Below are 26,895 nucleotides of genomic sequence, written 5' to 3'. Positions count from 1 at the left end.
AATAACTCATAAAAAGAATAGCAGAAAAAATCAATTTTTAATTAACTGAAATTTGTATCTAATGAATTGATCAATTATTTTATGGGAACTATTTTCCTTATTTAAAAATCAGGGTTGCAAGAGACGTACAATAAGATTGTGAATATTTTAAAATTAATTATGAGAACTGATTGAAAGCCAAAAATTTGATTGAAATAAAAACTATGAGAAGTGTTAATTTTTACAGCATTTAAAAGGGCATACTAACCAGTCCTATAGGTTTATGGATTTAAATATTTTGAACCATGAATCATCTAGTAAAAAAAAATTAATGTCCGCAGGTCATAATCTAGTTAATAATATTTTTTTAGTGGTTAAACTGAACTCCTTAATTACATTTAAGTTAGAGAAAAATTTGTTCATAACCTGCGGTATACCGCGGGATAAGTTTTTTTATTTTTATGTTAATATACTATTTTAATACTAATTTTGCTATTGTATTATTTTGTTAATTTGAATGATTTAGTATATAATTTGCGGTATATTGCATAATAATTTTTGTTTAAACAATCTTAATTAAATCAATTTGATTCAGTATATTTTATATTGGTGTTGTTAAAATAGTAAAATGAGGATTTAATCCATATTGAAATATCATATTAATGATATTTTTATTTTTAGTATTATTAGTTCATTTTTTTCACGTCATATAATCCATCATGTAATATAACTCGTTTGTGTTATTTTAAATATTTAATATTTTTAATATTCATAATTTTAAACTTTTTTATTAAGTTAAGATACATTAGTTATAAATTATAAAATTCTTAAAATTTTAAAATTTACTATATACGGTAAATTTAGTATATATATATATGTTAAACACACACTTTTTATATTAATTGAGTAACATATGTTTGTTTAAAAAAATTCAAATTACAATATATACAGAAAATTTTATTTTTATTAGTTTTATGTATTATATGATGATTCACTACATTTAAAATTTAAAATCAAAAAGAGATGATAGAAGAATTAAATTTTGTAATCTGGAATAAATTTTCTAAATATTTATATTAATTATAAAAATATCATATATATGATTATTTGAAATATTTTAATTGTGTTTGGTTATAAGGATAGTAGAGAAAATTAACTAAACTTGTTTGAATATGAATATAAATATTGAATAAAAAATGTTTCTAAAAACATATTTTTGAACAAAAAGTGTTGTAATCATAGTATATATTTGCTTTAGGTAATAAAAATGTATTTTTAAATATCACAAAGAAGCATACTGTTAGACAAAGACTCAAATTCCACTTAATTGTGATTTCGTGTCTCAGTTCAATGTTCCAAAAACAGTGTAAGCATTCTCAGTGATGAACATATTTGATAATTCAATAATGGAGTGTACATGTTACAAAAACAAATCAAAAAGGGGATTTTTAAAATTTTAATACATAAATTTTCTTCGAATCACGGTTAAACTATTAATTTACTAGATCACATTCAACCAGTCTGATTAACCAATCAAACCGGTTTGAAAACCACTATCGTTGGCACTTCTTTGAATAGATAGAACATATCTATTCCACTTTATAACATTAATTATTTCTTGAGATAGTATAAAAAGTTCAGGCCTATTGGACCTTTTAAGTTGTTTTCCAAAACAAGCAATATAACGTAGTTATTGAAATATGGTTCGGATATGTATTACTAGTTGTATACTTGTATGCATTATTATCTTGAATTTATCGATTTAATAATTACTTGTGTTCTTAATTAGTAACTTATCATAGACTTAGTATATTATAGTACAAAAAAATGTAAGTACATTACGTGTCTATATTTTAAACGATGGGTACATACGTGTTGAAGCGTGAATAGTTGGATTCAGTCGCTTGAAAGGTTCCCTAAATTTTGGAGCCCGAGATTGGTATATCAACAACACCTGTCTGATTCTCCAACTATTTTCCATTTAATCTATCTTTTTATAGTATGTTTATTTTATTTATATTTTCCAGTTTATTACAAAACATATATTTTAGTTTGTTTTCCTTTTTTAAAGTTTTCCGTCATTTCAATAAGCGTCATATCGACAAATGTCCTTTTTCTCAGCCATTTTTATAGCTTTATAAGTCAACAGCTTTAAATCCCACAATACTCTCTATAGTCTTCGTTTTATTAAAATATCACTGTTCTCTTCTTTGTTTTTTAAGAAATTTCTGTATCATGTCAATAATTGCGGATTTTAAAAATCAAATTAAAAAAAGAAGAAGATAAAGTCCAAAAAAAAAAAAACACATTAAAAAAGCTGCTGAATTTGTTTTTTCGCGAAACGAGAAAAAAACGATTTAATAGCCATTATTATAAAATCTTACACTACTTGGAAGCCTATACCATAACTTTTACAAAAATTCATAACATCAAACCCAAAAAAAAATTTATTTTTACATCCCAAATTCTTTTTTTTTTTTTTTTTTCATTTCCAAGAAAAAAAAGATTTTTTTTTTCACATAACGTTATAATAATAAATAAATTAAAACGTGGTCCCCACGTGGGCCACACGTGTCAGCATCAAGGTTTCCACTCGTAATAAAACGAAACCACAAAGGGTACTTTTGTCAACTCATAAATAAATCCCAATCTCTACCTGCCCTCTGTTGTTGTTTCTTCTTCTCCTCCTCTCTCTCACGTTCTCTCTTTTTAATTTTAATCAATTTAATCCGCCGGGTAAAAAAATCTCATCACCCCCGGCGAGCGATACTTCCCCCGGCGAAGTCTTTTAATAAAAAAATAACTCGTCAAGAAGAGAGAAACTCAAAAGCTACTAAGATGGAATCAGAATTCCAGCAACACCACTTCCTAATCCACCACCAGCAACACGATCATCAACACCAACACCAAAGACCAAGAAACTCAGGATTGATTCGTTACCAATCAGCACCGAGTTCTTATTTCTCTAACTTCGGAGAATCGATCGAAGAGTTCTTAGATCGACCCACGAGTCCCGAGACTGAGCGAATCTTATCTGGCTTTTTACAAACCACCGACACTAGCAACAACGTCGATAGCTTCCTTCACCATGCTTTCAACAGCGACGGAACTGAGAAGAAACCTCCTCCTCCTGAGGTTAAAACAGAGGAGGGGGAAGACACTGAGATTCCGGCGATGGAGGTCGGAGATGTTGAGATTCCGGTGACTTCTGATTCGAGGAATTTAAGTCAGAATAAGAAGAGACCTAGAGATGATCGGACTCCCCCTCCGGTGAATAATCTAGCTCGTCATAATAGTTCGCCGGCCGGATTGTTTTCATCCATTGATGTTGAAACAGGTTTGAATCTTTTTTTTTCTTTCTAATTTTAAAAGGGGAAATTATTTCCTTATCTGGAAACTTTTTAAACTTTTTTTTTGAGAATATGCTTACGATTTGATAGGACTGTATTAAGCAACTTGCTTTGTATTTTTTGGGATTTCAATAAGTCACTGTAGATTGGATACTATAATTAGCAACTAGTTGTAGTTTAAACACTAAAATTTGTGAATCTGTTTTGTTCTGTTTTGTTGCGTATTTGTAGCGTATGCGGCTGTAATGAAGAGTATGGGAGGTTTTGGTGGGGGTAATGTGATGAACACAAGCAATACTACTGAAGCTTCGTCTCTTACTCCTAGAAGCAAGCTGCTTCCTCCGGTTTCTAGAGCGATGAGTCCCATCTCTGAGGTTGATGTTAAGCCTGCTTTTTCGTCTAGATTGCCGCCTCGGACACTTTCCGGTGGGTTTAATCGTTCCTTTGGGAATGAAGGGTCTGCTTCCTCTAAGCTTTCGGCTATTGCGAGGACCCAATCTGGAGGTCTAGATCAATACAAAATCAAGGTATGATATGAATGAACTCACAGTGAGAGATATTCTTTGATTTGCTGTGAATTCGATCTGTTTCTGTTCTTGTTTGATTGAGTTGTACCGATGGAATTTAATTTAACAGGATGAAGATTCAGCTAGTAGACGTCCTCCTTTGGCGCATCACATGAGTTTGCCCAAGTCTTTATCAGATATTGAACAGTTACTCTCAGATTCTATCCCGTGTAAGATCAGAGCCAAGCGTGGTTGCGCCACTCATCCTCGGAGCATTGCTGAGAGGGTAAATTCTTCCCCTGTTATTTCTGTCGATGACATTGATTCCATGATTATATATTTAGTTCTTTCTCCAAAGATTATATGTGTTTACAAAATGTTGTGGAATAGGTGAGAAGAACCAAGATCAGTGAAAGAATGAGGAAGCTGCAAGACCTTGTTCCCAACATGGACACGGTTAGATTACTCGATCTTCCTCTCTCATATTCGTGTGCTGACGTTTTTTTTTGCTCAAATGTATTTATCATCTTCAATTGATATGCAGCAAACCAACACAGCAGACATGCTGGATCTTGCGGTTCAGTACATCAAGGACCTGCAAGATCAAGTGAAGGTAACATTCTCGCACACTAATATTTCTTGAATCCTTTTGTTCACTCTGTAAGAAACCGAAAATTTAAACTTTTTGGTCAGGCGCTTGAAGACAATCGGGCAAGATGTACATGCTCTAGTGCATGAAACTAGAATTTCTCAGTGTGCGCGAGTGCTAGCCAGGGAGGGATATGTGCATAGAAGTATCGGTTCGGCCTTTGGAGAAAAGTCGAATATAGCAAAGTAGAGAAGAGATCATGAACAGAGCTAAATTTGGTGGATGATGGTGAAAAGGGTTTTGTAAAGTTGGAACCCTTTTTTTTGGTAGGGAAGAAAGTAAGTTTGTGTAATGGTCCGAACTCCAAAGCTATTCTATGTTGTTCTTACAACCCCCAAAAAAAAAGAAAAGCAGAAGAGAAGTGATGTACAATGAGAAGCTTCTTTTATTGTTGTAACTCATGAATAATTCAGGGTAATTAGTTATTTTCTTTTGTTAGGATCATCATCAACTACCATGATCCATATCTTTTTACTTCCCAAAAATTATAGACAATTTCAGTTATATATTAAGCCTTTTAACAAAAAATATATATATAGTTGAAACTAGTTTTATTATATATAATATAGTTACATATAAATACAGTTATATAGGGTTGGTAACATATCATATTTTATAAAATGATGCCAGAAAGAAAGAAAAAAAAACAGTTACATTGATAATTATGAGCAAAATCTATAATATTTTCTTTTAATGTTTGTTTTGAACCGACCCTACGAAGCACACACTCCATAAGTCTTGTCCGAAACAAAAACAAACAAAAAAGATGGGCAAAATCTTGCCCAACACTAATTAGTAGTGTTGTGGTTGGGGACCATGTCTTTGTTGTTATTTTTCTTTGCTCTTTTTAGGCAGTCATGTGAAGGTGCACTAATTGTGTGGGTGACACGTGACAAGATTTTGTAAATAATTCCTTCTTAAGGTTACAAGTGTTAATCATCAGCTAAATATATCAATAAGGTTCGTTAGGTCAAAAGTTATTACGATATGATTCCTATTACGATAATGCGCATATTATTAATGTCTCCTTCTAATATGCTCGGACATGTTCATTATCTAATTTTCTCTTTTTCACATCATCACATAAACACGTAACCATTTACGATTCTTTTTTATTTTATTTAAATCCGCATATTTCATACGTTGCGTTTCAATGCTATTTTGAGACAGAACGTATATTGTTTGTAGGTTTACAGTTTTTTTCTTTTGGTTTATTTATAAAATTTATTTATTATGCAGATTATAGGTCTAAATACAAAATTGTAAATAGATTTTTACAAAAAAACAATAAAGATCACTTTAGGGACTCCTCTTATATTGTCCCAAATCGTCTTCTTTAGCGAGAATTGATGATTCGGTTCAAGAATATTGTATGTTTCCATGTTTTTTATCTTTTTTTTTTTTTTTTTTTTTGCATGAGACCATGATTTGGTTACTTTTAATAATTGTGTAACCTACATTTTCATTGTGAAATGAATATTTCTATTCTTGGCAGGAAAAAAAAATATTTTACGAAAAATATTTACATAAGCTGACACTTGTAGGCGACCAAAAAAAAAAAAAATTATCGAAACAATTTGTAAATAATTTAGTGGTTGTGATTAATTACGAGATGTTTAAAGATACAAGAACCATACGGAGCAGCCTTTCCCAGTTCCCCTCGGCTACATTTATGCATTTCCATAATGATCAAGCATTCAAGCTCAGGTTTGACGACTACAAAAAAGTAACGATCATTGATCAAGCTCAGGTTCAAATGATAGCCCAACAACTACATAAAACAGAAGGCCCAATAAATGCTTATAGAGAACAAATCTGAAATGATACGAATATGCTATTTTATGCTGATGCTCTTTCTATGAAGGAAACATTCCTCTTAACTACTTTAAACGATGTTCCTTCGGTAGTTCCTGTTTACTCTTTAGGTTCGATTCTTGCTCCAGAGATTTAGTTTTCTGAGATACTCTACGAAATTTTGTGATTTTACTATGTGTGTTACAAGAAGACACAAGTACAAGGGATACAATATTTTTGCATATGGAGCATCATCCAAATTACATGTTAATGAAGTTATATAAAGCCAACAACCAAATTGGTCTATCCGGATTTAAATTTTTATGAAGAGGAGCATAACATGATCATTAAGCTCATGTCTATATATGACCCATCACCTTAAAGCTTATTGATCAGTGTTAGAAATTAAAGCATTCATCATGACCCCTCAGCTTCAAGCTCATACTCATGAGACATAGATGCATTTGATTAGAAATAAAGGAAACAGTGAAGACTAACGTAACATCTCAAGCAGTAACAAACTAACAACAATTATACAAGGGAACAACAACAACAATAGTAGCCGGTTTGAGTTGATGTTTGAATCTCTCCACCGTTAGATATGACTATATGACATCATATAAGATTACAGTTATTGGAAGATAGAGACATCAACATGTACAGTTAGATACTTTTTCGTCCCTCATAATTTGATATTTAGTACTTTTCACACATATTAAAACATAAAAAAATATGATTTTTTTAATTGATTAAATCTATTCGCTTCTTCTTCTTTACTTTTGCGTTATTCCCTCTGTATCTCATAATTTGATGGTTAGTACTTTTTATACATATTAAGACATAAAAGAATATAATAAATACATATATATATATATATATGTATATTTGTAAATGTGTTTTTGAAACGTACCCAGTTCCTAATTTTTTTTTAAAATTTGATTCTACACTTCTAAACGGTTCCGCTTCCACGTATCCGCTCCTGATTCATTGCCGCTTAAACCATCATTACTGCAGTAACAATGATGTCGTTACTTTTTTTTTAAAATATTATTTTAATCATATATATATTTTTATATTTTTATTAGTGACTATTTGTTAAGAGTACCGATTCTTCAGCAAGTAATTGAAGTACCGATTCTTTTATTTTTTCTTTCCTCTTATTATTATATATTATTTTTAAATCAATTCTCTTCCTGATTAACCCCACTAATGATGCTTTTAACGTCTTTCCTCTTTCCCACTTTTCTATTTTCCACTCAAGTAAAAAATTAAATATATATATATATATATATATATATTAAAAATATGAGAAAACTAATCTTTTAGGAACAAATTTTTTTTTCCTAAAACGTCAAACTAACCATTAAGCAGAGAGAGTATTATTCTTTTAGTTCTTGTTACAAGTGTATTCGTTTGGTATGGTTCTTGACTTCTTGTTCTCTTTTTTATTTTATTTTCAACTGATTTCTTTTTGTTCCTTTTTGTAACAATTAAATCTGTAACTCTAAAATTATCTAAAAAATACTGTATCTGTCATCTTATTTTATTTTTATTTTTTAGTTCGTGGATACGAAATTTTATTAGTAAAATTATAAAACAAAATTATTTTACATTTTCATTCTTTAAAAATCCTTAAAATTATGTTTAACCAATTTAACAAAAAAAAACAAAAATAAATGCGTTTTTTCCTAGGTAAATTATAAAATAATAAAATCTTAGTTGTAAACTTATAATTGTTTTTTCTTAGATATACATTTTTCAATTTTTTTTTCATTTGCCCAAAATTATTTTGTAAAGTTTTAAGAGAAATTCTTTTAAATACCACTAAAAAAGTTTTTTTTCCAAAAATACCACATTTTAGTTTTTTTTTCCAAAATTACCACTAACACAAAAAATTGAATTTTAAGCATGTAGATTTTTTTTTTTTTAATATTTGGGTTGACAAATTTAGTTTTAGGGTTTAGGTTTTAGGGGTAGGGTTTAGTATTTATAATTTAGGAATTAGTTTTTAGTATTAGAAATTTAGTTCAATTATGTGGTATTTTTGAAAAAAATACATTTTAGTAGTAGTTTTGGAAAAAAAACTAAATTGTGGTATTTTTGGAATAAAAACCTATTTTAGTGATATTTATGATAATTGCCCAAGTTTTAAACAATACTAGTAATAAAAAAAAGTTTTACATCTTATGAACCAAAATAAAAATAAATAAACTACCGTAATTGCTTCGGCCCTACCCAAAGCTTCGTGAACACGAGTGACTTCATTGGAATTGGAAAAGCTTTTGTTAAATTGTTTTATATTACCTCATGGACTCGGCGGGAAAAAAATCATCGAAATTTTCTCTTTCTTCCTTTTTTTCCCTCAAAAATATCAAAAAAAAACAAAAATCCCCAAATTCAATCTGCCGTTAGGGTTTTCAATTTCTCTTTTTTCCACTTCTTCTTCTTCATTTCGCTTCTCCTTGTTCGATAATTCTGAAATCACCATGAAGAGGACGGTGAAGCGAGAAAGAGAACCCACCGGAAACAGCGGTGGCGGAAGAGAAGCCGACGACGAAGAGCCCGAGCGATTGAGGTCTGTGAAGAAGGAGAAACAGAGAAAAACCGGAGATGGCTCCGTACGTATCGACGAACCTCCTCCGACTCAGGAAGAAGAAGAACAAGGGATTTCTGATCGGAGAATTCTCAGATCTCAGTATCTCGCTCTACAGACCAAAATCAGCGGTAAACATTTTCAACTCTTATGTCCATTGATTCGTTTCCCCCAATTTCGTTTTCAATTTAGGGTTTTTTTTTAATTGGGTGATTTCTCTGATGTTTCTTTGTTTTTGTTTGCAGATTCTAAAGATGATTTGATGAGGATTGATTCAGACAAATTCACTAGAATTATTAATGAAGTTGAGAACTTGCACCAGCACGGTAAGCTTTAGTCTCATTTCAACTTGATTAGTATTAGTATGTGAAAAGTTCCAATTTTGTCTTTGCTAAAAAAGACTTCCTTTTTTGGGTTTTGGTTACAACTTGCAGTTCGGAAGCCAAGGGAGCAAATTGCTGATGCAGAGGCACTTCTTGATATAGCAAACACTTTAATGACATCTGTGAAGTCTCAGTCTACTCATGGGGTTTCACCTGCTGAGTTTGTTAATGCTTTGATCAGTGGGTTTGGTCAGGGTTCTTTGGAAATTGATGCTGATGAGACTGCTCAAGTGTCTATGAAGTGGAAGGATCTTGGGGTTGCTGTCTGTTCTACTGTTTTAGTTTCATGTGGTTGTTCAACAATGTGAGTTCTCATAACTTTATATTATTGCATAGGCTTTGCCACAGCTGAGGATAGTTTGACTAAACAAAGGTTTTTTTTTTTTTGAATCTGTTTTGCGACCAGGTTGGGACCTATGGACACTGAACTGAAGCAAAAGAAGAGGGCTGCCAACAGAAAACGTACAAAGCTTGGTGAAGGCGTTCGTCCAGATGAGGTAATAATATATTTTGCAGACTTCATTTTGTTTGAGTTTATGAGCAATATTGAACTGATTCCACTTATGTAGTATCTCTAGTCCTATATTCCTTTGTGAGTCGTGACTGCACATCTTTAACTTTCACATCTCCTTACCTTGATTCTTTGAGCGCTTTTTTTTATCTCAGCCTGATTAGTGCGTTTACGAGTATGAAGCTATGTTGCAATGTTTCTGCTGTGAAATATGATGCGATGGTTTTTCTGGAACATGTTGACTGTGTTATGTAGTTAGGATTTGGATAACAAATAAATAAGCTGATTTATAGTACTTATTGCAATTACCAGGTAGATGATACACAATCAGAAGAGAAGACTGATACAGACAAGAATATGGCAATAATGTTTACCATCTTGGGGCGAAAGAAGCGCGTGCGACTTGAGAATTTGGTGCTCAACAGGCGGTCATTTGCACAGACTGTAGAGAATTTGTTCGCTCTATCTTTCTTGGCTAAAGATGGACGAGTTGAGATTATTGTCGATAAAAATGGTTCACATTTCGCCTGTAAGATCACTAGTCCATTCTCTTTCTGTCTGGTTTTGATATTTGATTTGTTTCACTTAATATGTGATCATTCTAATTTTTCAACAGTACCAAGAAACGGACCTGCTGCAGACCTGGTGATGTCGGGTGAAGTCACTTATAACCATTTTGTGTTCAGATTAGATTTCAAAGATTGGAAGGTAATAAAATAGAATCTCATTTCATGCTCTCGATTGCTAAATTATGTCCTGAAAGTGTCTGATTTTTTTTCTTTTTGGTGATGATATATGTCGAACAGTTGATGTCTGAAGTGGTTCCACTGGGTGAGGAGCTAATGCCACACAGGGAAATTGCAGTCGCTTCATCATCTTGTCCCTCTGCTCCAGCAGATTTCACACAAGATTCTCAGACAACACCAATAAGAAAACTATCGAGAAACCGAGGTTTGGTTGTACAAGAAGAAACTGTTGTAGAAGATACTCCTGACATCAAGGGTGATGGAACTCGAAGGAGATGTAAGCGGAGACTCACCCAATCTTAAAGGAGTATATAGAGTAGAGAGAGAGAGAGAGAGATAGAGAGAAAGAGAGAGAGAGAGTTGTAACTCTTATTTCTGCTTCATTTTGTGACATTAAGTCAATGTCTTCGTTGGCATTGTTTTGTTCATGGTAGGTTTTAGGCTTTTAGCAGTGCCAGTGGCTTTGTCTAAACTCTTAAAAGAAGCCATGAAGCCTCTTTTGGCTTTCTTTCTTGTGTTATCTACTCAAGAGAGACGTTTAATCTAATTAATGTTATATATTAAAATCAAAAGCACCAAGTCTGTAAATAAATAGACTATGTAAAATACAAAGCAAAAACCAAACTCTAATTAAGTCATAGTGCTAAAATCCCTAAGAAACAAAAGTTGCTATTGGATCCTAACACCAAACAGCATAAACCCTCCTCCCTTTTTCTCCTCAGATTTGGGTTCTTCATCTTCTAACTTTGAGCTAAAGACGTTTCCTGTCTTCATTTCTTCACCAGAACTCTCCTGAGCCGTCTTATTGACTTCCTCAGGAACCATGAAACCGTTGCCTGAAAAGTAATGAACATCGATCATCTTGAAGTTCTTGCTTTGGCCTTCTAATGTCTTGGCATCGCTCGGGACATTGCAATCGTAAAAGACGATAATATCCTTCTCCTTGAGATTCTTCGCCTTGACGAATGCATTCCATCCTCTGGTGAAGACAAAGCTCTGGCTACTTTTCCAGTAACAATACCTAAACTTCCATTGTCTCATTTCTCTGTCGTAAAACTCTATGTCTTCCAAATCATCCACAGCTCCTCCTGTCTCGCCCTCTTCTTTCTCGTTGTGATCATCGCTTATGTAAGGCAGATGCTTCACTGCGTGCTTCTTAGGTATCACAAGCCTATTCAGTTTCCCTACATCGCTCGGTGTCAACTCCTTATGAAAAAGCTCCGTCGTCCAAGAAAAACAGTTTCCCGATTCTTGAGCTGCTTCTCCTCGTCCTCCTCCACCTTGAACTTGTTTTGATCCACCGATGTTGATACACGCCACCATCTGAGATCGGAGTTTGAGAAAGTCTCTGAACTTGTGCTGATAAGAACCTTCTTTGATCATGTTCAACACAGCTTCTGTCGTGAAGGGCTTTTGAAAATCCGGTTCATGGACCGTGAAATCAGACCAAGGGAAGTTCCGGTGCGAGTTAGCATCAAAGCTTCGAAGCTTAATGGATGCGCTGTCGTAAGAAGCGGCGGCTTCAGCAGCGGATTTGAAAGTTCCAAGCCAAATCCTCCGATGGTCCGCGTAAATCTGAGCACCCCAATTACCGTTCTGCTGCTGAACCACTCCTTTGTATTTCGTTGTTGTCACCGTGTTAGACAAGGCAGGAGGCGTTTCAACAACAACAGTAGGTTTCATGCGTTTCATGAGCGGCAAGACTGAATCACTTGAGCCCGAAGTCTCTGTCGTTGTCTTGTCTTCATTGCTCATCTCATCCATATCCATTAACAAAACAAGAAAGACCCCAAAAAAAAAAAGAAAAAACACGAAACAGAGAAATAGAGAGAGATCTTCGCAAGAAGAAAAAGCAAAATAGAAATAGAAGAAAATAAGGAAGAGTATTTGAAGGGAGAGATTTGAGGGAGCAAATCCTGGAAAAATCAGTATTATGTTTCTCTGTTGTTTTTGTTAACAATGAATCTTTAGAATGTTACAGTTTCCATTTCTTGTTGTTATTTCTAGTTTTCTATGTGATGTGAAAATGGGAATTTACAGACTAATTAAATGTCACCAGAAGCTGTTAGTGGTAAGTTTCCTTTTTTAATGAGATTTTCGTATTTTCTCGGTAGAAATAAAATATTTACTGAACATTTTGTTTTATGATCAAGGCAAGTTGGAGCAAAAAGTAAAAACTTCCATTTTTTTTTGTTTAAGGTTAATTACTTAATTTTGTTTTAATTTAGACATTAGTAGCGAAACACATATATCATCATCATTCTCATGTAGTTTTCTTGTTTTTTCTGGTTCTTGTTATACATCCAAAAAAAAAAAACCAACAATCACCTTAAATCCATTGTTGTTAAAACATTTGACAGTTTTTTACATGCTAAATTTTTTCACATTTTCAAATAAAGAGCATAGAACAACAACAACGCAGCTAAATTTCTCGGATGTGAACGAAGATAATGTTATCAAATCCTCGACTTATTCTCATTTTCTCATCTGCGTACCTACAAAACATCAAAGTAAGCAAGCATCTTTGTATTAGCAAGAACCAACATTTTTGCTTAATGAGTTAATGCATCATCATAAGTTGTAGAGAGATCTTACAGAATTTTAAGCTCGATCTTGTTTGTTATATCGACTGGATATCCAAATGCACCGCCTATAATTGCTGCATCGTCCATCTTCAAGTCATATGTACTGCTTTCTGATTTTCTGCTGATAGTTCATGAAACCAAACAAGAAACAAGATTACATTATAGCAATTAAAATGACACTCTAAAAGACAAAGAGAGACTTACATGAATTTGCCTTTCATGGAGAATCTAAATGCTGGAATGATATTAACTTCAAACTTTATCCTCCCATCCTTGTCGATGATCTGAATCAAATCCTCAACAAGCTGAAGCAACTGAATACTACTTAAAGACATTCTAACAAAAATGTTTACCTGTCTTCCCATAAGACCATTTGCTGCATTTTCAATCCAACTATCTGTAAACATCTACAAACACAAAAAACCGACAAAACACTTATCAAAACGAATAAGTTGCTTGTTCAAGACAGAAAAAAAAGCTGAAGTTATCAGAGAAGTGACCTGTGAACTCCAAATCATTTGCCAGCTTCCTTCTAAAAGCTCGTAATCATCTTCCACCGGATTAGAATTAGAAGCAAGAAACTCATCTATAGCCTGCACTTATACTAACAGATCCATTAATTCCATTCAAAGCCAAAATATCAATTGTGTTTTCAGGTTTCTCAAAGGCATTACACATTACCTCTGCTACTCCTTTGTCTTTAGATATGGTGGCTAACAGCTTCTGCCTAGGTACAGTTTCTTTCTGAAGAACAAACGTTGTTCCCTGCGCTACAGATATATCTCCTTATGGATCAAAAACACTATAAAGCTCTCAGTTTTAATATTTCAGAATCAAGAAACTCATCTACCTTGTTTCCCCTTGAAATCCTAAGGTTTCCTGAAGGCGACAAATAAGTAGTATCTAACCAACCTTTAGCCTCATCACCAAGAAGTCTAAAAGGAACTGGATATGGAACTTTGAAAGGAAGAAACTTCAAAGAGAAAGCGGCTTTATCGAAACGGAACAAAACCCGTTTCCCATCTTTGATCGATGCAGCTGCCTGTTGATGAAACAAATTAAACACGCATTGATTTCTCAGTCTTTAGATGCAAAAGAGTTGAATGAAGAAGCTCACCTCAACTTTTAGCTCTCCAATGATGTCAGAGAATCTAACAATGTTTGAAACACGAGGATCGTTTGTTGTCTTCAAGTATACATCTTGAAACACAGTGAACACATCTACTCCTGTAAATGTTCTCTGCAGAGACAAATTCCTTCTTACATACAAATCAAAATCATGTAAAAAGTGGGAATATGATGATGAAGAACTGACTTGGATTGGAGATGCAGTTCCAGGTCTTGTGGTGAACATCAATCGCCAACGGCCTTCGATTAAGTCAGAATCTGTCTAAACATTTCAAAAACATTTCCCAAAAGACACAACCAAATGAGTCAGTCAAAGAACAAAACATAACAGAGTTTTTGATAATTTGAAGATGATGAAAAGGGTTTCACAAGAAAACAATCATACAGGATTCTGAATACCCTCTAAACCTTCAAGAACTTTCACAGCAGATTCCACATCCTAACAACAACATAAATGTTTCTCAAAATCAGACATTTAATCAAGAAAACATGCAGGGAAAATCAAAGAAAGTAAAAAGTTTTTATCATACATTGAGCTGTCTAGGAGAAGCGGATTTGCCACGGCCTTGAATTCCGATCAAAGCGTCAATGAGTTTCATCTCAGCATCGTTGAAAGAAGATTGTTCTGTTTGGTCAGTGACAGTGGAGGAAGATGAACAACTTATGCGCAGAGTTCTACAGTTTCTGGATGAATCTAATCTCCTTTTTGCTGTGTTACGGAGATGGTATCTCGGAGAAGACGACGAAAGTGAAATCGGCGATGATGATGGGCATGGACATAAACATGGTAGCGACATCTCTACTACAGTGTAGAATCTGAGTGCCACCATTGTTTCTGTCTTGTGCTGTCTTGTGAAGCTTTCGTTGAATGGTTTAAACTATAAAGTTTGCATTTTTATGATTGTGTGGTTTACAATAAAGCATGAGACTTGGTGATAATATATCTTAAAAAATTGGAATTAGTGGAAGTCAAATTTTCTCAATTAATTAAAAACTTTACTCAAAAAATAACCAAAAGCATGAATCTTTGTTTTGATTTCTATCATCTTCAATCCAATGTATAATCCAGAACCAAAAAAAAAAAAGATCTTTTATAGATGATGGAGCTCTGTTTTGTGTAATAATAATATAAAAAGAAGAAGGAATTAGAAAGAATTAGCAACAAGAATAGCTTGTCTACACCTAGCTCTAGCTTGTTCAATCCTCTCATTCAAAGTTTCTTCTTTAACAGAAGCTTTAACCATAGCTAAATCCATCTCCATCAACTTCAAAACCCTAAAGAGCTCAGTGACCATTCTCTCTTCAACTTTACCATCATCTCTCAAAACCTCAGCTTCTTCTCTAGCTCTCTCTGCGACTATCTCACCAGCTATAGCTAAAAGCTCCTTCGAACCGAAATCTCTCGCCATTAAAGCTTCGAACTTCTCTAAAAAATCCATTATTACATAACCTTTAGGTTTCTCCAAGTTGATCTCTTTTGTTCTTTTCCAACCAATCTCGAAGTTTGGTGGCTCTGGTTTCTCGATTCCTCTTTGTGTTCTGTCTCGTACGATCTCTGATCTTCTTCGTTTCTCTATTGGGAACTTCTCTGCGCTTGTTGTGTTGATTGATTCAGGTGCGGGCGTGAGATCGAGGAACTGATCTTTTGGCTCTGGTTTTGATGAACATTTCGTTGTAAATTTGAATGTTCTACGAACGACGCTGTAGGTTCTTGTTGGGACTGTGATGTGAAGATTAGTAGAAGAGAGAGATTGAAGAAGAAGTGTGGAAGTGGAAGCCATTGATTTTAGTTAAAGCTTAGACGAATAGTGTATAGAGGCTTGGAGGAAGGATAAGGCCTTCTCTGTAGTTTACCATCACGTCGTTTGAATGTTTCAAAAACGCACGTCGCGTTGTTTTTTTGTTTCGTAATTCTTCGTGTTACGTTTTCTGATGTCATTTTCCACAAGTATTTTAGTTAAAAAAATATAAGTAAGATTTCATTAAGAAATCAAATTATTATTTTATTTAGTAGTGTATAACTTATTAAATATGAAAATTTCTCATATATTATAACCTTTTCATCAATTCTTAACTTTGTCCAAACATGTTATAATCCAAGTAAAATTCACCACAATTTTCATTTGCAGTTCGGAAGATGTTTTAACTCTGAACCAATTTACACACATTTGTCATCTCTTAATACCCATCATATTTCATAAACTTACGATATTATATCAGTTTTGGCGTTCAAAACTAAATTGAATATTACTGTTTAAAGTCACAAAATAACAGTTTTTTTCCTTTCAATCAAAAATATTTTATTACTAAATTCAATATAAATAATATTATAAACGGTTACATTGACCTGTTCACCTACACTGCCAAAAAAAATTGTAGGTTATTTTTTGAGATTTTTCAAAAAATTATTCACTCTCGTTAACCACCGGACCTAGCAAATGATATTTATATTTTCTTAATTTTTAAACATCAATATATAAAAATTGAACATCCATAACCATAAGTGCAACTTTTCAATAATAATAATAATAATAATAATAATAATTCATTACTAATTTTATCACATCCAAGTTGAAACAGGAAAACGACAATTAATCGGTTTTGCCTATTTTAAAAGAATTGAAACAGTTAGCAACTATATTGGCATTTGCACAAATAAATATGGCCAATGCTGTCACAAAATCCACTTCCTAGTAAATATTTTTGCGCACATTTTTGGTCGCAACACGAGGGACCAGATTTATCGTTGCATACGCCAGCTCCAATGTAGCATATATTGGACTCGAGTGGGCCGAGTGGCGAAGGACTTTTTCCGCATGGGTAGTAACACATGCACAATTGATTCTTGACATCACAACTGCCTTTGCCTTCTGGTCCGTGCTTAGCCTTGCATCTTGCATCACATTGCTGGCAATTACCGAGACCTTCCATGCATGTATTTGCTTGCACTTTATTTTCAACTGTAAAAATAGTTGTCAAAATCATAGTGTATTAAAGTGATAAAATAACTAAACTAAAATTAAATCAGGTTTTCGTTTAAGGTGATCAAAACATTTATGCATCCATTTAGGTGCATCAAGTAGTTAAAATATTAGTTAGTTTCTACTAAATGCGTTGAAAGTAAACGTATTCACATCCTAACTAACTTAAAAAAATATAGAAAATAATACCGGAAGCAAACATGATGAAGAAAATGATGAAAACCAATAGTACTGAAAATGCCTTCTCCATATTTATTTATTCTTTGACAATTGACTGAGAGAATTATTAGTATAACAATTGAGCATTTAGTTGGTCTATATATAATGTTATAATGCTGATTTTATCATCTATAGATAGAAGGTTTGAAAAAAAATTGAGTTGTATTTCCATGCTATATATGTTACTTATTATGCTTTAAAACATTTGAAATCAAACTTCCATATTTTCTTTTATATTTTTCTAGCTATTGTTAGTTATTCTATATATTAATGCCTCAATAAAAATGTTCATATATTCAAAGACATTTTGCCAAAAATAATAATTTATTCAAAGATATGTTGCCAAAAAGATATATTCAAAGATATGTTGCCAAAAAACATAATAATTACAAAATCTATGGAGTATATCACTAAAAATTTGGGACATCTTGACAGAAGTCAGCTTAAATTTTTGGTATGCAACTTGTATATAAATTGGTGACAGCTTGACAGAAGTCAGCTTAAAAGGTTGCAGTGTCTCTTGCAGTGTCTCTTGCACTGGATCTGCAGATCAATTGGTGACAGCTTGTCCTGTGGGAAGGTTGTTAAAGGGTAAAGACCAGGGTTCGAGGAACACCTGGTGCACCAATAACCTACTGGTGGATTGGGATATCCACAGTGATGGGTTAGGATCGATGCCCTGCAGGGCCAGCTTGGGGTCTGTTAGGCCAGCTAGCGGAGGGCTAGCAGGGTCCACGGACGGTCCGTTGGGGCAGCTAGCGGGGGGCTAGTGGGGTCCGCGGGACGGGTTGTCACAACCTACGCGGACCATACGCCAACCATTTAAGAGTTTCTCCATGTGTTTCTGAATCAATATGCACCTACAGTTGACAGAAGTCAGCTTAAATTTTTGGTATGCAACTTGTATATAAGTTTCACTAATAAAAGACACTTGCCTGTTCCTTTAACCATGATGCAAAATTCTTAGTATGCAACTTCCACAACAATGTTGCATCACGTCTAGCTCTTGCATTACTGTTTTGTAAATAGTCCAGGTGCATTTTAGGTTATTATGATTGATTCTACTAAATCTGAAAAAACTGAGATGTATTTTGGAGGCAGGACATTGATGGGAATGATGTTGCTTTGAACAAATTCAAGGGGATGTTATGTTGATCGTCAATGTCGCTTCAAGATGATAACTTTTTTTCTTTCTTCATTATCTTGATTGCGATTTCTTTTGTTCATTGTTCATGTAGAGGTTTCCGATGTTAAAGATTGTGTTTCCATGAACAAACCGGTGGTCTCACATCATCAAATTACTCAGAGCTATCACATCTGTATGAGAAATACAATAGCCAAGGTGAGCTCTAATTCTATAGATCCTTGTATCTATCATTCTTTGTGTCATATGTTTCGTTCATATTCTTGCTACTGCCAATGTTATTAGTTCGCAGTTCACCTTAATATATTGAAATTGAATTGTTCTACAACTTTTGAACTGCAAGTCAATTCAGTATCTTTGTTTGGTTGATGGACAATCTCAATCCATCAGTTCTTCATAACTAGAAGAGTTCTAAAACTCATTTAGATGGACACAGGCGGATGAAGCCAAGCTTTTTCTGCCATAAAGGTAAATGTGCAAGGTTTAAGTCAATCTCGCTTCTCGCACTTGATATGGGAAAAACATGAGATCCACTACTCCTTATATATAAGATACAGTTTGTTTAAAGTGGTTGTTTCTTAGATCGATATACAGTTTGTATCTTAAGTGAACAAAAGGGGGGGGGGGGTGTACTGAAAGTAGAATTTAGGAGGATTTGTGGGATTTATGATATTTTGGATCAACAGTTTCGGATCTTATGCAAGATTTCAAAACCGGTTACATGACATTAGCCTCACCAAGATCAATGTTCTTGAGCCAAGCTATTGGAACCACAATGGGCTGTGTGATATCTCCTTGCGTCTTCTGGCTATTCTACAAGGCCTTCCCAGACTTTGGCGGGACCGCCTATCCCACTTTTTATGCCCTAGTCTACATAGACATGCCTATACTTGGAGTTGAAGCTCTGCTTTGCCCAAACACTGCCTCATGCTCTGCTACATATTCTTCGCAGCAGCAGTGATTGTGAACGGTGTAAGGATGTTGTAGAACTAAAGTAGGCTCGATTTATCCCCCTACTAATGGCTATGGTTATACCATTCTACAACGAAGGTTACTTCACAATCGACATGTGTCTGTGTGTGGGAAGTCTCATGTGGTGAAGGCAGTTGGATGACATTACCCAGCTCTATACTTGCCTTGACATTTGTTTTATGTGAATTGTTCCTATTACTTAAAAACAATTCAGTGTGATTTTTTTTTTTTTTTTAAACGTTTTTTAAATAAATAAATTTACTATACAAATTAATAATTTTCTCTAAAAGTTTTAACAACTAAATATAGTGTAATATGTTTGTTTTCGATGTAATTTTTTTTTATGTTCGTCTTTTGTAAAATATGTTTAATATTTCCCAATTATGTAAAATATTTTTGTTTTCTTTTTAATGTAATATAAGTAATTGAATGAATTGTTTTGTCATTTTGGATTATTAAATAATTTATTAAAATTTGATAAATAATAAACAATTCTTTTAAAAATTATTATCTTAATGATTAATTATTTTGATAGGAGTTCTCTAGGGGAAGAGTGATTTTGTTTAAAGTTGTTAATGGATTGCCTTGATTAGTTTAATATTAATCATATGATTAGTTTAATTACGAGCAACTTATATGAGTTGCTCTAGTGGAGATGGTCTAAGTAATTAAATCAAAAATATATTTTGTGTCCATTTTAAACAGACTCGTTTTGGTTCAAGATTTTACTTAATGTCTTTGTTTAAGTCAAGAGGAAAACTTGTAGGTTGGAAAAACACTTTTCTTGTAACATCTGTGAACCGAAATCCTGGTTTGGGGATTGCATCGGTCAATGCAGGTTCAGTTTTGTGCGTTTTGACTTAAGTCAAATGCTGCGTTTTGGGCAATGGGAGAAGGAAAAACCCTTAATCGTTTCTTTTGTCTCATTAGTCGAGACTGGCCGTTTTTAGAGAAAACAGAAGAGAGAAAAAGTTCTTGAGAGTTCTTGGAGATTTTGGTTGATTTGAGGCAGTTCCTGTAGAGATCTGTAGCTGGGATCGTTGTAGGAGCTTCCTGGCAGTGTGTTTTTGCTTGTTTGAGGTTCAGTTTCGTCTTGACAAAGGTAAGTGCAGGACCATGGCTTATCTAAGCTAGAGAACTCTCTAATGTGCTTGTTGTGTGTTGTTAGACTTGTTAGATCGTTGTTTTGGACGTTTGGAAGCTTTCTTGTGGCTTGGGATCAAGTTTTGTGGTTGTAGGAACGAAGATCCGGCGAGAAGCTTCGGGGAAAACACGATGCTTGGCATTGCATCGGTCGATGCATATCTTGCGTCGGTCGATGCAAGTGCGAGGACAGCGCGTAAAACCCTAGGGTTTTCGTGTTATGTCGAGCATGCGTCGGTCGATGCAGTGCGAGTGTCGGTCGATGCAAGTGCATCGAGCATCGGTCGATGCAACCCTGTGTCGGTCGATGCATACCCATTCGGTGTCGGTCGATGCATGTTGGTGTCGGTCGATGTAGAGTCCTGGTTTGTTATTTGTTGATTGTTGATTGTTGTTTAATGGTTAGAGATGACTCTATTGCTTGTGTGTATAGCCCAGTAGATGGAAGGATTGCTTTACTGAGTGTTTATTAAATAATCATGCATTGCAATATGTGTTTGTGGTACAGGTAAAGGCAAAGTGTGATCGTGGAATCCAGGCAATGAAGAGGAGGATGTTCTAGGGGCTCGATTGGATGTTGTCTGGCATTGCTAGGTTGCTAGAGTTGGGTCATTAGAAACATTGCTAGGTTGCTGAGATCATGTTCCTGATGATTGGTTATTGGATTATGATTATATTTGATTATTGGTTATTTATATTTATTGGATATTGGTATTGTTATTCCGCTGTTGGTTGTGTTTGTTGTTAGGTGGCTAGTGGGTATGAGACCACTAGTTGTAGTTACTTATTATATTATATATTTATTATTTAAAAAAACGGGTCGGGTCGTTTCATTTCATTTGTCGAGTCTTACTGTTTTCCACTATGTTTCATCATTTTCTCCTCAAATATTTTCCATCAAAAGTGTTTGTGAAGGAAAATCATCGTCTGTTTTTTTTTTTTTTTCTTTTTTTTTTTCTGATTCGTCTGTCTCATTCCCTTTGGTTATTTTCATTCCATAAGAGTTCTACAAGATATTCTTAGTTTTTTTCTTCGTTCACTTTGCCATATATGTGTTCTTTCGGCGATTCTGAGATCCAAAATTAGAAGTTCAATAATGTCTTTGGCGATTGATAAGGCTCTTTTGGCCATGTCTCTTAAAGATGAAGAAGAAGACGCTCCTTTCGTGATGGCAGACCTTCTAGATTACCTTCTAGATTACATTCCTCCTGCAATTAATTTTAAACAATTCCAATTTGGGTCCAGATTTAGAATCTTCTTGTTAACTATTACACGGCAAAAACCACTACGACTTTAGGTTAAATACTGGGTGAGGTCAAGGAGGTAGCTTTTGATCCAGACAAACCCCAAATTCATGGTTTTTTTTTGAGTTAAAATTCAGTTTGATATCTCAAGGCCTCTTCGTAATTCCAAAGTCATTGCTCAACCTAATGGAGGTTTGACTATCGTAAAATTCCAATACGAAAGAATCCAAAAGCGTTGCTTTCTCTGTCAGCGTCTGAAGCATGATGTGGATTCTTGTCCAATATTGTCTAACAAGAAAAAAGATGAAGCTGAAGCGAGAAAAGCGGGGATCCAGGTTCCTAGTCTGGTTAAGAAGTTGTTCCTCAAAGAATCTGATCCCCTCTTTGGCATCTTGCGGGAAGACCAGGTAGGGATTGGTCCTAGTACATGCAAACATAGAATCGCAAAAGAAGTTTTAGAAGGTATGAGGCAATACTTGAAGGCAAATACAATGGACGACTTTCAAATTAAAGTCGACAGGATCCAAAAGATGATCGGTGAGGTTGAAAAAGATCCCATAGCTCAGAAATCCGTTCTCCGTCTGGAACTTCTACTTGTTATTCATCATGACATCAACAAGAACAAAGGTCTTGTTTACGGCTATGACAATGCGGCTCTTTCCTTATCGGGAGTGTGCTGTTCTTCCAAGTTGCCATCTTCTAAAGATCAAGATTCCCCTTTGAATTTAGAGATGAATTGTTTTGGGGAAGCCGAGTTCTTCAATCATTTGTCAAAAATCACCAAAAATTCCAGGTCTCTTTCTTGCTTTATCCCAACCTTTTCAGGATAGTGCAACGGTTTTTAGGACTGGTTCTTTTGGAGCTTGTCCTTCCGGCACTATCCAAAAAAACCTAAAGCAAGACGTAGACCTCAAAAGAATACAAGGAAACCAAAAAACAAACTGCCTAGCATTGATGGAGGGTCTCAAAGCTATATATGATCTATATTTCGTAACACTCAGGAAAGATTAGAGGAAAGCAGATGAGGAGGATACAAGCACTGTAAAACATCCAAAGCTTACTTCCTTAGAGGTGGTCTCAATGAGAATTCCGAGTTGGAATTGCAAAGGTTTGGGACGGTCTGAAGACTTGGCTCTTCCTCGTCTCAAGGAGCTGCGTAAAAACCACTTCCCTGAGATGTTGTTCATAATAGAGACGATGCACAATAGGAATATATTAGTAGATTTGTAAAGTATTCTAGGTTATGACCGTGCTTATACTATCCAACTTGTTGGGAGGTGTGGAGGTCTAGCTTTTTTTTGGAAGAACAGTGTCCAAATCGAGTTTAAGTATGCAGACAATAATCTGATAGACATGGAAGTTCAGTTTGGAGCGGTTTCTTTTTTGTTCTCTTGTATATATGAAGATCCGGATTTCAAGAAAAGGAAAGTGGTGTGGGAAAGAATCTCAAGGATTGGAAGTTTGAGAAAATAAAGCTAGGATATGGTAGGGCACTTTACTGATATCTGCCATAATGGAGAGAAGATAGGGGGACCTAGAAACTCTCTTTTCAAACCTTTCAATGAGATGTTGTCAGCTTGTGAAATGGAGGAACTCTCAAGCAATGGAAACAATTTAACTTGGGCAAGAAGAAGATATGACCTTTGGATCCAAAACCGGTTGGATAGAGCTTTTGAAAACAAAGACTGGCTTCTTTTTTTTTCCCGGCGTCAAACCAGTGGTTTTTGGAAATGAGAGGATCATATCATAGGCCTGTTCTTATTCATCTTCTAACTTCTCAAGATTCATACAAAGGGCTTTTCAGATATAACAAAATATTTCTCAATAAACCTAGAGTCGAAGAGATTATTTCCCATGCTTGGGGATCTTGAGATATTGACTTGAGGCTCTTGGCTAACAGACTTCGGCTTTGTCGTAGTGCTCTAAGCGCTTGGAAGAGAGTGAATAATATAAACTCCAAAGATAATATAAGAAAGATCGAGGTAGCTTTGGAGGATCAACAATCTCGCCCTAATCCAAGTTTCTACCAGATTGTAACTCTCAAGAAAGAACTGGCCCACACTTATAAAGAAGAAGAGATCTTTTGGAGCCAGAAAAAGTCGGAAACAATGGATAAGGTGTGAGGATAGAAACACTAAGTTTTTCCAAGCTTATGTCAAGGAATCAAGAGCTTGAAACATGATCGAGAAGCTGGAGGATGTGAATGGAATTAGTCAGTTCTTAGAAGGAGCGAAAGGGGACGTAGCCTCAGCCTATTTCCAAGAGATATTCAAGTCTTCAAATCTTTCTAGCTTTGTTAACTGGTTTGGAGACCTTCAGCCTAGAGTTTCCAATCAGATGAACACGAGTATAACTAAGGTGATCTCTCCAGGAGAAATCAAAGAAGCAGTACTTTCCATGGATCCCACCAGTGCTCCATGTGCAGATGGCATGTCAGCTCTCTTCTTTCAGCAATATTGGAGTATAGTGGGGGCTCAAGTGATAGTTGAGGTACAAAACTTCTTCCAAAATGGTTACATGCCTCAAGAATGGAATTATACCCATCTTTTTCTTATCCCTAAGATCCCCCATCCTAAAACCATGCCTGATTTGAGTCCTATATGCCCTTGTTTAGTCTTATACAAGGTGATCTCCAAGGTCATAGTTGGAAGAATTCAGCTGTGGCTTCCTAGTATTGTATCTGACACTCGATCAGCTTTTGTCTATGACAGGCTCATTACTGACAATATTCTGATTAGACATGAATTAGTGCACTCTCTGAATACTAAAATGCTTTTTCTTCTGGTTATATGGCTGTCAAGTCGGATATGTCCAAGATATTTGATAGAGTCGAGTGGTGTTATCTAAGAGCTCTGCTAATCGCATTGGGATTTCACCAGGTTTGGATTTCCTGGATAATGATCATTCCATAGAGAGGTCTCAGACAAGGGGATTCTCTCTCTCCCTTATTTTTTTGCTCTGTGCACAGAAGGTCTTACTCACCTGCTCAACAAGGCTCAGCTCCAAAAGAAAATCTCAGGTGTTCATTTCTCGGAAAATGGACCTACCATACATCACTTGCTGTTCGCGGATGACAGTCTTTTCTTGTATAAAGCAAACTTAGAGGAAGTAGAGACGCTTAAGAGTATATACTCTTGAAGGCTAATGGGATGTCACTGGTCAGGTTATTAATGTCAACAAATCCTCAATAACCTTTGGTAAAAAGGTTCCAGAAGTGATCAAAGCTGATATTCAAAATAGACTTGGAATCATGAATCAAGTTGGAGAAGGATCCTATCTAGGTCTCCCAGAATGTTTTAGTGGATCAAAGATAGCCATATTACATTACCTAAAGGACTGAGTCAAGAAAAATCTTTCTGGATGGTATGCAAGAACCTTATCTCAAGGAGGAAAAAAGATTATGCTTAAGACAGTGGCAATAGCAATGCACGTTTATGCCATGTATTGCTTTAAGCTTCCCAAAAAATTGTGTGCAAACCTGTCAAGCGCCTTGGCAGATTTCTGATGAAGCTCAAGTGAACATGTCAGAACGATTCACTGGAAACGCTGTGATAGGTTGTGCCTCCCCAAACACCAAGGTGGTATGGGTTTAGAGATATCACTCTTTTTAACCAAGCACTTTTGGCGAAGCAGGCCTGGTGAATCATTGAAGAGCCAGATAGTTTGTTCTCTTTGGTTTATGAAAGCCGATACTTTCCTGGAGGGACATTTCAGAATGATCCTTTGGGCACTAGGCCATCCTTTGGTTGGAGAAAAATTTTCCATGAAAGAGAGTTGCTTAATAAGGGTCTAATCGACAGAGTAGGAAATGGCACTAGCTTAAGAGTTTGGTGTGATTTTTGGTTGGATGATTGAGGTATGATAGCACCTTGGATTAAAAATTATCTCATTGATATCAATCTCAAGGTCAGCGACTTGATCGACTTTGACAGAAGAGATTGGAATAATGACAAGTTTGAAGAGTTGTTCTTTCCTAATGATGTGCTGAGGATAAAGGAAAAAAAACCATCGGTTTCTATGGATGATTTATAGGCTTGGAAACACATTAGAAGTGGTGACTTCACGGTCAAATTAGGTTATTGGCTGGCTAATCAGATTTCTAAAGATCCTCTCATCAGGGAAGCCTCCGCTTTTCCTTCCATCAATGGCCTAAAAGAACAGGTTTGGAAACTGCAGACTGAACCAAAAATTAAAGTATTCCTCTGGAAAATGCTGAGTGGAGCTCTCCCAGTAGGTGACCTTCTAATTCGTAGGGGTTTACGAGTTGATGGAGTTTGTGCGATTTGTGGATTGATTGGTTAATCAATTTGTCATGTGTTTTTCTCTTGCTCTCTGGCTCGTCATATTTGGGCTCTCTCTAACTATCCTTCTCCAAATTTCATGTATGGTGGTGAGTCAGTCTTCCCTCATATTCATCATCTGCTAATTAACATGGATAACATTTTGTGGCATGAAGAGATTAGGAGAAGCTTTCCTTGGATACTATGGAGAATCTGGAAGAACTGTAACTCCTTGTTTTCCAAGGTAAAAGCTTTTCTCCTTTAGAGACGACAATGAAGATCAAAGAGGATGTCGAGGTTTGGTTCGATGCACAACAGGTGGAAGACCCTGAAAGTGACTCTTCGGATCAACCGGTGAATGGTATTACAAATCCTCCTTTGAGGGACTCTAATATCTGGGATCCTCCGAAGCCTGATTGGATAAAGTATAATACCGGAGTCTCTTGGTCAAAGAGGAATGAAATTGCAGGTGCTTCCTGGATTTTGAATAACGTGTTAGGAGTGGTTGTTCTCCACATCAAGAGACCTTTTTCTAAGATGAAATCAAAACATGAGGTAACTTATGATCAGTGTGGTGGGGGCAGTGGAAAGCATGCTAAGCCACAAATTTGGTAAATTTTGTTTTGCGTTGGAGGATTCTGTTTTGGTAGGTGCAGTCAATAGAACAAAGGCGTGGCCGTTCTTTAGG

At 35.2% G+C, this 26,895-nt stretch overlaps 6 protein-coding genes across 13 annotated transcripts; 2 read left to right on the top strand and 4 right to left on the bottom strand.

Annotated features, from left to right (window-relative positions):
- The first annotated feature begins 2,378 nt into the window (after positions 1-2,378).
- Positions 2,379-4,928, top strand: LOC104758410 (transcription factor bHLH122). Its single transcript, XM_010481272.2, has 6 exons — positions 2,379-3,316; positions 3,561-3,856; positions 3,966-4,121; positions 4,226-4,291; positions 4,380-4,448; positions 4,529-4,928. Exons 1-6 carry the CDS (start codon positions 2,818-2,820, stop codon positions 4,571-4,573), a joined length of 1,131 nt encoding a protein of 376 aa, XP_010479574.1. The 5' UTR covers positions 2,379-2,817; the 3' UTR covers positions 4,574-4,928.
- A 3,628-nt stretch (positions 4,929-8,556) lies between these two features.
- Positions 8,557-11,083, top strand: LOC104758409 (non-structural maintenance of chromosomes element 4 homolog A-like). Its single transcript, XM_010481271.2, has 7 exons — positions 8,557-9,002; positions 9,117-9,197; positions 9,306-9,558; positions 9,661-9,751; positions 10,078-10,294; positions 10,382-10,473; positions 10,572-11,083. Exons 1-7 carry the CDS (start codon positions 8,765-8,767, stop codon positions 10,812-10,814), a joined length of 1,215 nt encoding a protein of 404 aa, XP_010479573.1. The 5' UTR covers positions 8,557-8,764; the 3' UTR covers positions 10,815-11,083.
- Positions 11,084-11,180: 97 nt separating this feature from the next.
- On the bottom strand, positions 11,181-12,293 carry LOC104758408 (AP2/ERF and B3 domain-containing transcription factor At1g51120-like). Of its 5 annotated transcripts, none has more exons than XM_087497310.1 (2): positions 11,271-12,293; positions 11,181-11,219 (listed from the first exon to the last, which is right to left on the bottom strand). In XM_087497310.1, the coding sequence occupies exons 1-2, from the start codon at positions 12,279-12,281 to the stop codon at positions 11,181-11,183; spliced, it is 1,050 nt and encodes a 349-aa protein (XP_087353436.1). In that variant the 5' UTR covers positions 12,282-12,293. The 5 variants fall into 5 exon arrangements, with proteins under 5 accessions (XP_087353436.1, XP_087353435.1, XP_087353433.1 ...); XM_087497309.1 differs by having other exon boundaries at positions 11,181-11,251; positions 11,294-12,293; XM_087497307.1 differs by having other exon boundaries at positions 11,181-11,761; positions 11,792-12,293.
- A 453-nt stretch (positions 12,294-12,746) lies between these two features.
- Positions 12,747-15,138, bottom strand: LOC104758407 (putative plastid-lipid-associated protein 12, chloroplastic). Of its 4 annotated transcripts, none has more exons than XR_015587241.1 (11): positions 14,755-15,095; positions 14,610-14,663; positions 14,412-14,486; positions 14,214-14,336; positions 13,947-14,138; positions 13,778-13,866; positions 13,597-13,689; positions 13,450-13,503; positions 13,301-13,380; positions 13,107-13,217; positions 12,747-13,006 (listed from the first exon to the last, which is right to left on the bottom strand). XR_015587241.1 is itself a non-coding variant. In XM_010481268.2 (11 exons), exons 1-11 carry the CDS (start codon positions 15,052-15,054, stop codon positions 12,934-12,936), a joined length of 1,239 nt encoding a protein of 412 aa, XP_010479570.1. In that variant the 5' UTR covers positions 15,055-15,138; the 3' UTR covers positions 12,747-12,933. The 4 variants fall into 4 exon arrangements, 2 of the variants coding, with proteins under 2 accessions (XP_010479570.1, XP_010479571.1); XR_015587242.1 differs by having other exon boundaries at positions 13,107-13,214; XM_010481268.2 differs by having other exon boundaries at positions 13,778-13,861; positions 14,755-15,138.
- Positions 15,139-15,299: 161 nt separating this feature from the next.
- On the bottom strand, positions 15,300-16,005 carry LOC104758406 (protein CHLORORESPIRATORY REDUCTION 41, chloroplastic). The gene has a single exon (XM_010481265.3). The coding sequence runs from the start codon at positions 16,003-16,005 to the stop codon at positions 15,370-15,372; it is 636 nt and encodes a 211-aa protein (XP_010479567.1). The 3' UTR covers positions 15,300-15,369.
- Positions 16,006-16,750: 745 nt separating this feature from the next.
- LOC104758405 (defensin-like protein 183) lies at positions 16,751-17,486 on the bottom strand. Its single transcript, XM_010481264.3, has 2 exons — positions 17,395-17,486; positions 16,751-17,184 (listed from the first exon to the last, which is right to left on the bottom strand). Exons 1-2 carry the CDS (start codon positions 17,453-17,455, stop codon positions 16,853-16,855), a joined length of 393 nt encoding a protein of 130 aa, XP_010479566.1. The 5' UTR covers positions 17,456-17,486; the 3' UTR covers positions 16,751-16,852.
- Positions 17,487-26,895: the final 9,409 nt, after the last annotated feature.

The sequence above is a fragment of the Camelina sativa genome, chromosome 17, assembly GCF_030686135.1.
Source record: "Camelina sativa cultivar CO46 ecotype springtype chromosome 17, ASM3068613v1".
Lineage (NCBI taxonomy): Eukaryota > Viridiplantae > Streptophyta > Magnoliopsida > Brassicales > Brassicaceae > Camelina > Camelina sativa.
Note: the sequence above shows the minus strand (reverse complement) of the source record. Positions and strands in the feature narration are given on the sequence as shown.